Source organism: Rhinolophus sinicus, linkage group LG07, assembly GCF_036562045.2.
Source record: "Rhinolophus sinicus isolate RSC01 linkage group LG07, ASM3656204v1, whole genome shotgun sequence".
Classification (NCBI taxonomy): domain Eukaryota; kingdom Metazoa; phylum Chordata; class Mammalia; order Chiroptera; family Rhinolophidae; genus Rhinolophus; species Rhinolophus sinicus.
Genome location: NC_133757.1, coordinates 11,363,030 through 11,376,036, shown reverse-complemented (window position 1 = coordinate 11,376,036; position 13,007 = coordinate 11,363,030). Strand labels below are relative to the sequence as shown.

General features: G+C 49.2%; 1 protein-coding gene across 1 annotated transcript; it reads left to right on the top strand.

Moving 5' to 3' along the window:
- Positions 1–2,808: 2,808 nt before the first annotated feature.
- Positions 2,809–11,796, top strand: KCNK18 (potassium two pore domain channel subfamily K member 18). Its single transcript, XM_074338666.1, is given in 5 exon segments — positions 2,809–2,905; positions 10,790–10,814; positions 10,816–10,879; positions 10,881–10,992; positions 10,995–11,796. Coding segments are annotated over 5 exon segments (1,005 nt in total). The 3' UTR covers positions 11,702–11,796.
- Positions 11,797–13,007: the final 1,211 nt, after the last annotated feature.

Sequence of the window (13,007 nt, the reverse complement as noted above, 5' to 3'; positions counted from 1 at the left end):
GTTTATTGACATTTCTGACTATAATTGTGGACTTCATTTGCCCTTGAATTTTACCAATTTTTATCTCATGTATATTGAAGCTCTGTTAATTAGGAGCAAAACCATTTAAGACTGTTAATTGATTAATTGACCCATTTACAATTTGAAATGACCTTCATTATCTCCAGTAATACTCTTTGCTCTGAAATCCACTTTATTTGATATTAATATAGTCATTCTTTTGACCCATGTTAACATTCCCCATGTCTCCATTCTCCTAACCTATTTGTGTCTTTATATTTAAAGTGTCTTTCTTGCAGACAGTATCTAGTTGGGTCTTGCTTTTTTCCTCCATTCTGACAATCTATGTCATTTCATTGGGATATTTAAATCATATATATTTAATGTGGTTATTGTTATGATTAGGTTTAAGTCTACCATCTTGCTATTTATGTGTCTAAAATACACATTCCAAGGCTCTTCCCCAAACCCACTTACTCAGCATCTCCAGGGCTGGGTTGGGAATCTTATTTTTAAAAAGTTTCCCAGGTGATTCTGATGTACAGAATAGTACCGTGTTTCCCCAAAAATAAGACAATCAGATCTAATGCATCTTTTGGAGCAAAAATTAATCTAAGATCTTATCTTATTTTACTATAAGACCGGTCTATAATATAATATAATATAATATAATATAATGCAATGCAATGCAATGCAATGCAATGCAATGCAATGCAATGCAATGCAATGCAATGCAATGCAATGCAATACAATACAATACTGGGTCTTATAGATTAAGAAATGGAAACCCTGGGAGTCAAGCAGCTTGCCCCAGGTCACACACTAGAATATGGAGCCAGGCATTCAACCCCAGGCATTTGGACACCAGAGCCAGAGCTTTTCCCCACCATGTTATACTGTCTCCCTGGTGGGGAAACAGAGGCTCAGAAAGTAGCCTCCTGTCCATGGCTACAGGAAGTAGGGTCAGAGCTGGGTCTAGAATGCAGGTGTCTGGACTCCCAGGTTGGTGCCCATTCAAATGAGGAGTGACTTTCTGCTGTGTGCCAGGCTCTGTGACATCCTCTTACCATTGCACCAGAGTCAGGCAGGTGGCTTCTAGGACCCCCGATGCCACTGGGTGCCAGGCCAAAAGAACCATTTGGGAACCTCCCTGAGAAGCCAGGGCTCCCAAACCTGCTTCTGGCCAGGCATGCTCGGGTGGCTGGTGCCCGTAGATCCCACTACAATCACCAAACTCCATCAGGCTTAATGACCTCCAGGAGTGGGTGTGGGTTGCAGCCATATAACAGCTTGCATTTCATGAAAGCCTTTTTGCTTTAAGTTCACAAGAACCCGATGAGAGACACAGAGCAGAAGTTAGGATGCCCCTTTGTGAGGTGGAAGAAACGCAGACCCAGAAAGCCCTCTAAGGCTGTGCAGCAATCCCATGGCTGAGCTTGGCCTGGCTCCCTGGGGCCTCTCCCTTGGGTGCTGTCTGCAAGCCCTGGAGCAGGACCTAACTGCAGAGACATTTAAAAGCAGAGCTCTGAGAGCCAAGTTTCAGGGTTGATGGAGCCACAAGCCTGCAGGTCCTTGGAAAAGACTCCCATTCACCTGGGCAGGACCTGTCTTGAAGGGTGGAACCCTCTCCCTCACTCTGGTTGCCTCTCTCTTGAGTTATGGAAACGGGACCCCAGGGAGCTGCTGCCGAAGGTGAAGTCCCAGGGGTTTAGCAAGTTTCTAGACTCGTCCTTGAGCTCGCTCCTTCTCTGCTGCACGGTGATCACCACCATGGTTAAGTTCAAGGGCAAGGTTGGACCTCGCAGAGACCTGGGGGAGGAGTTATGGGAGGGGGGTCCTGAGGACCCTTGGTGAAGATGCTGGAATGTTCAGTTCATTTACGGTGGAGAGCCTGCCCTGTGCATGGGTGGGCACTGCTCCCAGCTCAGGGGACACAGCAGTGAGCAAGGCTGCCACTGGGCCATGAGGCGCCTTTGTGCAAAGTAGAAAAGAGCGCCCTTCATTCAGGTGAGTGCAGCCCCACTCCTGGGCATAGAACCCAGTGAGCAAGGTATGGGCTGGAATTCTTGCCCCTCAGCTGAGTGCTCTTGTACCAACCACTATCTGCCAACAGTACCTGCCAGCCTAGGCTCCTGGGCAAGACAGAAGTATTTGGGACAACCAAATGTAGTCAGCATGTGATGTGCTCAGGGTTTTGTGGGAGCACAGAGTTGGGGCAGCTGCCCCAGGCTTGGGGGTGGTTCAAGAGGCAAGACTTAAGCAGTGAACACAAGTTAAAAGCTCTCTGGAGGGGACGACAGCCATGAGGAATCAGAGACGGGGAGCAGGAGTCTCCAGCGTGGAGGAAGGTGGAGCGTGAAGAGGGCACTCCAGGCCAAGAGGACAGCATGGGCAAAGGCCCAACAGCAAAAGGAATGCCAGGCACTGTAATTAGGTGACAAAGGAGGGGCCAGACCACGGGGAGGCCCTGCTAGCCCGGCCAAGGAGGTGGGGTTCATCCTGAGGGCAGTGGGGAGTGTCCAGAGGGTTTTAAGCAAGAAAGGACATGGTAGCTCAGCATTCTAGAAAGGTCACTCCAGCTCCAGCATGGAGGTTGGCCAGCGAGGTTAAGACTGGCAGCAAGGAGACCAGTAGGGAGGTTTCTGCGACAGGCTTGGTGAGCGATGACAACGACGGCCTGATCTAGGACAGTGGTCATGAGGATGGAAAAGAAGGGTGGATGGAAGGAGGACTTTAAGGAAAGTCTGCCATGGGCGGATACGAGGTGAGGAGGAGGAGGAAGACGCCCAGGTCTCCAGCCGGGCGGGAATGGCGGTGATGATTGAAGACACAGAGGTTGAGGCTCCAGTGGCATCTCCAAGTGGAGACACTCAACACTGCTGGGAATGTGGGTCTGTGGCTCCGGGCAAGGGGCGGGTGCAGAGGTGGGGTTCAGAGTCACCAGCCGCCCCAGGTGGTTTCTTTCAGAACCAGTGTCAGCCACCTGAATGCTGACACCATCAAGAGAAATGAGCAGAAAGAGTAACAATCATAGCTACACTACTGGCCAGCGCCCGGGACGGTGTGGACGTGGTTTATATGCATTATCTTATTTAATTCTCACGACAACCCCATGACGTAGGTGCTGTGACTGTCCCATTCAGCAGTGAGCTAAGGCTGACAGGGGAATCATTGCCAGGGAGGCAGAGGCAGGTCATAGCTGGTCTTCTCAGGGGAACCCAGAGCTCGAGGGAACACATGGAGGGAGCAACAGTTACAGGGAGCAGCAACTATAAGGAAGATACTGGAGATGAGCAAGGGGCTGAGAGTATGGTGTTTAGTTTGGATTTTTCTCAAGAACATCAGGGGCTTGATCTGATGCAGCGTTTCTAAGCCTCAGCACTGTTGGCATCTTGAACCAGAGGATTCTTTGATGTGGGGTCTGTCCTGTGCATGTAGGACGTTTTGCAGCATTCCTGGCCTCTACCCATGACGTGCACCACTTCTTCCTCTGTTGTACCCACCAGTTGCGACAAAAATGTTTCCAGGCATTGACAGTTGTCCCTTAGGGGGCAAAATTGCCCCGTGTTGATCTAGTGCAATGGTTATCAAAGTGTGGGCCCTGGACCAGCAGCACAAACATTACCCAAGCACTTGTTAGAAATGCAAGTCAATTCTCAGACCCCATCCTGCGCCTCCGGAGTCAGAAACTATGGATGTGGGGCCCAGCAAGCTGAGTTTTAACAAGTTCTCTAGTTGTTTCTGATGCACGCTGACATGTGAGAAGCACTGACCCAATGCAAGCGTTCTCAGCCCTGGCTGCACATTAGCATCAAGCTTCCCTGTCTGGACCCCACCCTGCACCAATCTCTGGGGATGGGCCCAGGCACCAGTCTTTTTCAGAGCCCTCCAGGTGATTCTAATAGGAGTCCCGCCGGCGAACCACTTATCTAATGGAAACGCATTAGCTTGGTTTAAATTCCAAGAAAGTGATGCTACTACCTATGGTACAAGTCAATCAGGACGTCAGGCTGTCCAGTAATTACAAATGGAAGAGGAGGTTGAGGGATGTCCTGCACAGCCTGTAATCGATAACGATGCTGGAAGGTCCGGGGGGTAATACTGCTTCCTGCTCTGCATCTCTGGGTCACCTGAAATGCACTTGGCCTTGATGCTGGGAAAGGGAGACCTGACAGATGTGAGGTTGGTCATTCCCCAGTCATTTCCAATTGGGTCAGCCCCATTGGATTAGAAAGTTAAGTGCATGGGCTATTAAATACTCACAGCCTACGTGGAGTGGACCCATCATAGTGGAATACATGAATGTATTGCAAGAAATGACATGGTTTTCCATTATGCATTTCAGCATTTAGTAATTGGCATAGTTAGTCCATTCCCTTCATAGGAGCTGTATGCTCTGAGACTTGCTTCCTCGATGCATTTTCTGAAATGTGGCGTGTCTTCTGGATTGTAAACATAGGCCACCCAGAGGCAGTCACAAAGTGTTTGTCTATAATCTACTGAGCCCACCTTTGCCAAGGACAGCACTGGGTTGGGCATGTATGCGGGGGGAGTTGTCGGGTGGGGGGTACACACCCTTGTCGACTGTGGGCTGTGTGACCCTGGACAGGTCACCTGACTTCCCTGTTCCTTGCCCATTAAATGCGGTAATAATGGTGGTTGCCAGCATTCAGAATTTTGCTATGCAGGGAATTTTGACTCCACTAGGCACTTCATAAATCCCGTCAGAAATGTGATGTTCTTTTCTTTAAAAAAACCAAATCAGACCCTGAGTCCCCATCGTTGACTGAGGGGCTGGGGGGGTTTCTACTGGGGAGCTTCTCCTGACCTTATTAGCGGTACATGAAAAGTGGGGAACTCATGGACTGTCTGGAGAACAGGGTTGCCCCTGTCTACAGGCCCTCATGGCGGCTGCTCACATGCTGAAGGACTGATCACTCTGTGGGGCCCATGACAAGCTTAGAGACGGGGATCTCTGCTGACACCCAGGGCCTGGACTCCTCCAGGACTGCATGGCTGGGCCCCTCTGGGCTCCTGACCCTCCAGGACAGGAATCCTCTTCCCTCCTCCAGACACTCTCCACAACCTCTTCCATGGCTAGAGTAACCAACTGCCCAGTTTGCCTGGGACTGCCATGGTTTTAGCACCGAAAGTCCCATGTTCCTGGAAACCCCTCTGTCCTGAGCACACTGGGCAGTTGGTCACCCTATCCGTAGTCCACCTCTGTCCCCTGTCCTCACTGTCCCTTAGCTCTCCCCACCACTATCTTGTCAGTTCTGGGCTTTCACTGAAGCCTGGATAAGAGGCTGTCCTGAGGCCACTTCTGTCACTTCCTCTCCTTGAGGGGAGGCAAGAGCTGCTGGAGACCTTCAGGGAGCAGGGAAGGGAAGTTGAGGTGATCAAAACCCTCGACACTCTCTCAGCAAGTCCTGCTCCATGGAATACACCTGAACTCCTGTAGGGAGGTTCAGCCAATGGAGGCCCCCACTCCTGACCCCAGGGCATACACCTGTTTGGTCCTTGCCGCATCCTGCTGGAATGGCGGAGAGCTGAGCTCAAGGCCATGCTTCCCTGTCAACTAGCTCCCAGAGTGTGTGACCTCTGCCTGTTCCTCGTGTACCCCCAACCCTGCCCACAAGAGCCTGGCATAAAGTAGGTGCTCAATAAATGTGAAATCCAGGCTGCGTCCCTTTGTTCTAATCGCTCACCCAACAGTCTGTTGTTTTACATGCTGTTCTTGATCTCCAGCTGTAATTCCATCCTCACTAGCGGGGTTATTTGACTCAGATCTGCCTCCCCCCCTGAAGCAGAAGCTCAGCGAGGCTGGAGCACATACTTTGCTCACCACTATGACCCCCGTGCCTGTGGTCAGCACGTAATGTGCACCTACAATGTGAATGCACGTACAGAGTTAACTGCACTGCCATCATGTGGCACTTCTGGAACCAACCAGAGGGGCGCAGAGTGCTCTGGGACAGGCGCAAACGGGGGGGCCCTGTGGAGGACCCCTGCCCTCTCCTAGGACCCAGGTGTGGTGGGTGAGCTCAGCACCAGCACTTTTCTCAGGACAGAGTCTGAGGCCAGACTTGGCCACACAGAGCGGCAGCCCTGGAGGAGCTTGGGCCTTCGCCAGCCTAGTAATTGCCTTCAAATTAATTTATAATTGGGCTAGGTTTTCTGTGTTAATCATCCTTTAGAACATCAAAAATTAAACACAAGCCTTAAATACAAAAGATCTTTCTGCTTGTTGAAGTCACTGAGCTCGCCCATCCAGAAGACCCAGCTGCCTGCACTGCAGGGTTTGATGTCTCCCTGCTCCTGCCCCACTGTAGGCATGAGGGTGAGGGTGGGGGTGGTGCACGGAGGGGTGCCCTGGAGAGCATGGAGGCCTCAGCCCCCGCCCTTTGCTTGGCTGATCTCTTCCTGCTGGTGGGAGGGTTCCGCCCTCTTGGTGGTCCTCATGCAGATGTGAGCCCTGGCTTGGGAGCCGCCAGCCCCGGGGGGTTTGAGTCCCAACTCCACTGTTGACCACACGTATGCTCTTGGCCAGATTGCTTCATGTCTCTGAGCCTCAGTTTCCCCACCTGGGAATGGTCATAACAATACCTACCTATGAAGGTTGGTTGACACCAGCCCACAGTGAGTGCTCAACAGGCAGCAAGTATTAGACACTGACACTTACCAGTCACCCACTTGTCAGGCACTTGTCCCATGTAATCCTCCCAGCTAGTCAATAGACAAAGCAGGGATCGTCATCCCATTTTACAGATAAGAAACCTGAAAATGTGAGCCCTCAAGCAACACTCTAGTAAATGGCAGAGCTGGGATTCGAACTTAGGTTGGTAGGAATCTAGTTGGGGTCCTACCCACTTCCCCATCATTTGTGAACTTGTTTGTCTAGTCCACTAAACCACAAGTGGTTCTGAGGGCAACAATTGTATTTTATTCACCTTCCATCTTCCTACTGTCCTGAATACACTGCTGTACACCCCCCACTGGCACATACGAGTAATAATTGCCTATTATATAGAAACAAACAAACTGCGAGGCCCAGACATCCCATGGAGGATCAGGGTGTCTTCTTAAAAACCAGGCCCTTTGTAGAGGATGAAAGAGGTGATGGGTATGATTGCAACGCATCTGTGCCCTCTCACCTGTGCTCATCTTGTCTTTTCAGGTGAGCTGGGCCCATCCTCACATGGATGCTCAGAAATGGCCACAGCAAAATGAAAGGCAATCACTTCACTCCCAAACATGTACTTGTTCCCTGCCACGGACATTTCAGGTCAACAATCTGGACATGAGTTGCTCCTTAACCTAAAGAGAAGCTGCGTGTCGCCCCTGTGCCCCACATCAAACAGGCCTAATGTAACATAAGTGGATGAGTGTTTTAAGATGAATATTTGTCAGAACGATCCAAGATGGTGGAGTAGATACACATTGTGCTTGCCTCCTCCCGTGAACACATCAAAATTACAAATAAATTATAGAACTGGGGCGGCCGTTTGCTCAGTGGTTAGAGCGCAGTGCTCGTAACACAAAGGTTGCCAGTTCGATTCCCACATGGGCCAGTGAGCTGTGCCCTCCACAACTAGATTGAAGACAATGAGTTGACCTGGAACTACTGGGTCCTGGAAAAACACACTGTTCCCCAATAAAATAAAATAAATTACAGAACAATTAACTTGGAGAACTAGTCTAGCTGAAGTGGAAGCCGCATTGAGACTGATAGGAGGGGTGGAGATGCGAAACAGGCTGGCCCCAAACATCTGTGTGGCGGTTGAAAGTTGCGACGGATAACTCAGCCAGGAGATTCCCCATGGAGGAGCAAGAGACCCTGGCCTCACACGAGGCTCCCCATCCAGGAGTACTGGTGCTGGAAAATGCAGCCCTCATAACATCTGGCTGTGAAAAACAGCAGGGATTCAGACCCTCTGGGTAGGACGGAAGGTTGCAGGAAACACAGACATCCTCTTAAGTGGCCTGCGCACCGACTCACTCGCTTGCAGGCACTCACCTTGGGCTCCAGCGGAGGGGCAGTGACTCAGGGGAGCGTCAGAGGCATGGGAGGGGGCGTGGGGACAGACTGAAGTGTGTGGCCTGGAGGGTTGGCCTGGAAGACAGCCATTTCCCTCTGTGGGGTCTTCTTTCCGGGCAGCGGAAGGCAGACGCCATCTTTCCTATGTTGAGCCCGCCCCCTATGCTTTCCAACAAATCTGAATCTGATTGGCCTGGTGGTGAGCTCTGAAGCTCCGCCCTGCTGACTCACTGAGACCCCGTCTCACCCAGTTCCCTATCAGGAGCTGAACCTTACGGGAGCAGTCAACCCACAGCAGGTGGCAGCAGGCCTCAATGTGTCCCGGCTTTTTGCAGAGCTACCCCAGGCCTGGTACTGGTGGCAGCCAGCCTCAGCTCACAGCATGAACTCTCCCACGTGTTTCAGGTCCAGCACAGGCAGCAACCAACCATCCATCACTTTGTAGCTCCTACCAGGAAGTCCCGGATCAGTCACAAGCAGTGGATGACCTGGGCCTTCACCGGAGCCCCTCCCAAGAGGCCCCAGAACCAACATATTTGGAGGTCAGCTTCAGACCACAGCAAAGCACCCACAAGGGGCGCACCCAAAGGGCAGTCTCAACAGGCACCAGCCTGCTGGGGAAAATCCTATTCTGTGTGGTAAGCCTCCCAGCACAGCAGCCCATAAACTGGATGTGGCCAAACCCCACAGCCTGTCAGCCTGAGGGTCAATCCCACCCACTGATGTGCCAATAGCAATCAAGCTCAAATATAACAAGAGGGCACACACAATCCACACAAGGGATATACCTGGAGCACCTGGTGCAGGTGACCAGGGAGACTGTGCCAGGGCCCCACAAGGCACTTACTACATAAGGCCACCTGGCAAGAGATATAGCAGATGTACATAATACAAAGAAACAGAGAGGCAGCCAAAATGAGGAAACAAAGAAATACGTCCCAAATGAAAGAGTTCAAGTGAAAATATGTTCAAATGGTTGTGAATTCAGTTCAAATTTGATAAAATAAGTCTTATTACTTTCAAAGACTTAAATGTTTTTCTAATCTATGCCATCTAAAACATCAGCCCCTATAAACTCCATCATCAGGATTTCTCTCTTTTAATCCTAAAAACGAATAAAGAAACTGGCCCCCACCCCAACTGCGTGTCTCCCTTTTGTTTTTTATTTTTTCTTTTAAGAAAAGTTCTTATGACCAATTGACCAATATTTTTATTATCATTGCCAAATATGGGTCTAAGTTGCAACCTTCTGAATTCTAAGCCTTTGAGTAGGAATTGGAAGAAGGTATATTGACAAAATATTGGAAGTAAATTTACAGGTCTTTGATTTCTGAGATAAACTGTGAACAATAAATGTCATCCCTTTAAAAAACAAAGATATTTCATGAAAATTGAAATGGGAAAAAAAAAACCACAAAAAAATCTAGGGTAGCAATACTTATACCAGACAAAAGAGACTTTAAAACAAAGTCTATAACAACAGACAAAGGACCCAGTAATCCCACTTCTGGGTATTTATCTGAAGAAACCCAAAATGCTACTTCGAGGGGACATGTGCATCCATACGTTCATTGCAGCATTATTTACAATGGCCAAGATGTGATGGCAGCCTGGGTGTCCATCAATGGAAGAATGGATAAAGAGTAGGGGATACAGACAGACAGACAGACAGACAGACAGATAGATAGATATAGAGATAGATATAGAGATATAGATAGACATAGATAGATATACAATGGAATATTGCTCGGCCATGGATGGGAATGGGTGCTTGCCATCAGCGGCAGCATGAGTGGACCTGGAGGGTATTGTGCTGAGCGGAGTATGTCAGACAAGGAAAGACAGATGCAATGTGATTTCACTTGTATGTGGAATCTGAAGAACAAAATAAACAAAACAGAAACACACTCACAGATACAAAGAACGTTTTGATGGTTGCCAGATGGGAGGGGAGTTGAGAGTGTTGATGAAAAATGGGAAGGCATTAAGAAGTACAAATTGGTTGTTGTTACAAAGAAGTCATGGGGATGCAGGGTATAGCAGACGAAAGATAATCCATAATATTGTAATAACTGTGGTGTCAGATGGGTACTAGATTTATCGGGGTGATAGATGGGAGGGGGTGGGGCAGGGTGAAAAAGATGAAGGGATTTAGAAGTACAAATTGGTAGTTACAAAATAGTCATGGGGATGTAAAGTAAAGCACAGGGAATATAGTCAATGGTATGGTAACAGGTATGTATAGTGCCGGGGGATCACTTCTTAAATTATAGAAACGTCTAACCACTATACTGTACACCTGAAATTAATACAAAGTAATATCAAATGTTAACTGCAATTAAAAAAATTTAGAAAGGGGTAGAAAGTTGAAGGGAAATAAGAGGTTCAAATTTCCAGCTATAAAACAAATGAGTCATGGGGCTGTAACACACAGCATGGGGAATATAGTCAGTAATATTGTGATAGCGTGGTACGGTGTTAGGTGGTTGCTGGACTTGTGGTGAACATTTCTTTAGGTATATAAACGTTGAGCAACTATTGTGTACACCTGAAACTGATATGATATTGTATGTTAGCTATAATTTTTAATAAAAATCTTTAAAAAATAATAGGGGGAAAATGATGAATATTTGCAAACACATTGTGTCAAATGTCATGCGAAGGAGGGGAAATGTCAGAAGGTCTCTCTGAAGCTTTTTTTGGAAGGGGAAGAGCAGACACGACAATCCCGGGCTCTGTCCTCTTTTCCAGGTTACAGCCATATTTACCCCGTTACCAGGCAAGTACTTCTGCCTGCTTTACGTGTTCTTTGGCATCCCCCTGCTGGTCCTGGTCCTGTGTCACGGACACAGGTGACATCCTGGCAACTATCTTATCCACTTCTTACACTTGGTTCTGAAAACTCCCATTCCTTCTCGCTGCTCTTTCCAAATGGTGCTCCTGACTGCTTTACAGTCCGATGCCAAGCCCGTGGACCAAGCTGTCCCCAGGATCGTCATCAATTCTCAAGAGCTCCCGAGCCCCAAACCTGGCAGGTGTCCCTCAGCCCCAAGCAGCAACATGGAGCTGCTTGAGAGGCTTCTTGCATGAGAGAAACAGAACACACTGCAACTGCCCCCACGGGCCTTGGAGAGGAGTAACCTGTGTCCTGAGCTGGTGTCCGGAAGACTTGCATACTCCATCATCAGCAACCTGGATGAGGTGGCACAGCAGGTGGAGAGGTTGGACGTCCCCCTGCCCATCATTGCCCTCATTGTTTTCACCTACATTTCCTGTGCAGCCACCATCCTCCCCACCTGGGAGAAGCACCTGGACTTACAAGATGACTTGTACTTCTTCGTCACGCTGACTGCGATCAGGCTTGGGAACACCGTTTTAGAACACCCTCCCTTCTTGTTTTTTCCCCTCTACATCATCACTGGGATGCAGAGTGTGTGTATCCCTTCCAAGCTCCTGCAGAGCAGGCTGGTTGACATCTGCAAAACTCTCTTGCTGTTCTTCACAAGAAACTCTACTAAAAAGCGAAGTCTCCGCCCTCTCTTGCGTGACTCAGATGGGCTGAGCTGGTTTCCTTGCCTTGTCTTTTGGGGCAGTGCAGTTAAAACTGGTGGCACTGCAGCCTGTCACCTGAGACCCTGGGGCTTGGAGACAAATCCTGTATGAGGGCTGATTTCAGTCTCGAGGTCTTGCAGGAATGTGGCCAGTGCCCTCTGTATCAGGACATTAGATAGAAACTATCACCGTTCTCCAAAATCCAATTAATTTTTCTGTCTTCATTTTTAAAAAGCGCCACCTTGTGTAGACGAAATTGCCTTATGGAAGTCACCAGTTTTCTTGCAACACAAGAAAAAAAATTATCTCTATTCTTGCAATTTGTACTTTGTGCTAAAGTAAAATCTTCCTGAGCGGCTCCCTGTTTCCCCCGATGAAACAGAGCTAGTGTGAGCAGCTTCTTTCCTTAAATGAGTGTATGAATGTGCATGGGACCAGCCTAGTCCCAGCCCGTGTAAACGACGGCGATGCCACTGAGTGGAATCGTCACCTGGGGGCTGGGAATACTTCCTGGTTGCCAGATTCTGTGCAGACCAGTGTTCTCACTAAGCAGCACATGACTGGCACCTTCTGAATGAGTTGGTATGTGAACGTGTTAATGTTTAAGTGAATGATTGGCACACGAGATGGTTGGCACTCATTGGGTGGATACACTGCTGAGCTGTTCATGAATGAGTTGGCTTGTGAGTAGGCTGGTCTGTGTGGCAGATGCTGTAGGAGCCCCACCCTTATGCCCTGATATTCCAGCTTCCTTTGCCTGAGGACTTTCTCTGCCTACTAAAGCATGGGGGCGGGGCAGGTATATGCAGGGCTGTGCAGGGCAGGCTAGAAGTGCCAAGGAGTTAAGCCTCTGGGGAGCAGTCCTCAACCCATGACTGACAGGAGTGATATGTGGCATCCAGATAGGGAGGGATAACTCTGGGCCATGCTCAAGACTGCCTCCTGAGTTCCCCAGCTGAATGGGGCCTCAGTTGCTCATGAGCACACCCACCATCCCATGCTGGAATTGAACCGACAACCTTGTTGTTGAGAGCTCACACTGTAACCAACTGAGCCATCCAGCTGCCCCTCCGGAAGCTCAGTGGCAGCTCATGGTCTTCAATCTCATTGTGAAGGGCGCAGCTCATGGGCCCATGTGGGAATCGAACCAGCAACCCTGTTGTTCAGAGCTCGGGCTCTAACCAACTGAGCCATCCTGCAGCCCCATTTTCCCACTCTTCTTGAGATCACCCCCAAATAACCCATTTGCACACAAATCCTTGTCCCAGAATCACTCCTGAGGACCCCAGCCTGGGAGAGGATGTAACGAGACTGTGTGTGCACTGGTTGGCATACACACGGAGTAGTACAAGGCTCTTACTACTATGTCCCTGCTCAGTTATGAGACGTGACCGATTTGAGAGAATCAGAGTTTCTT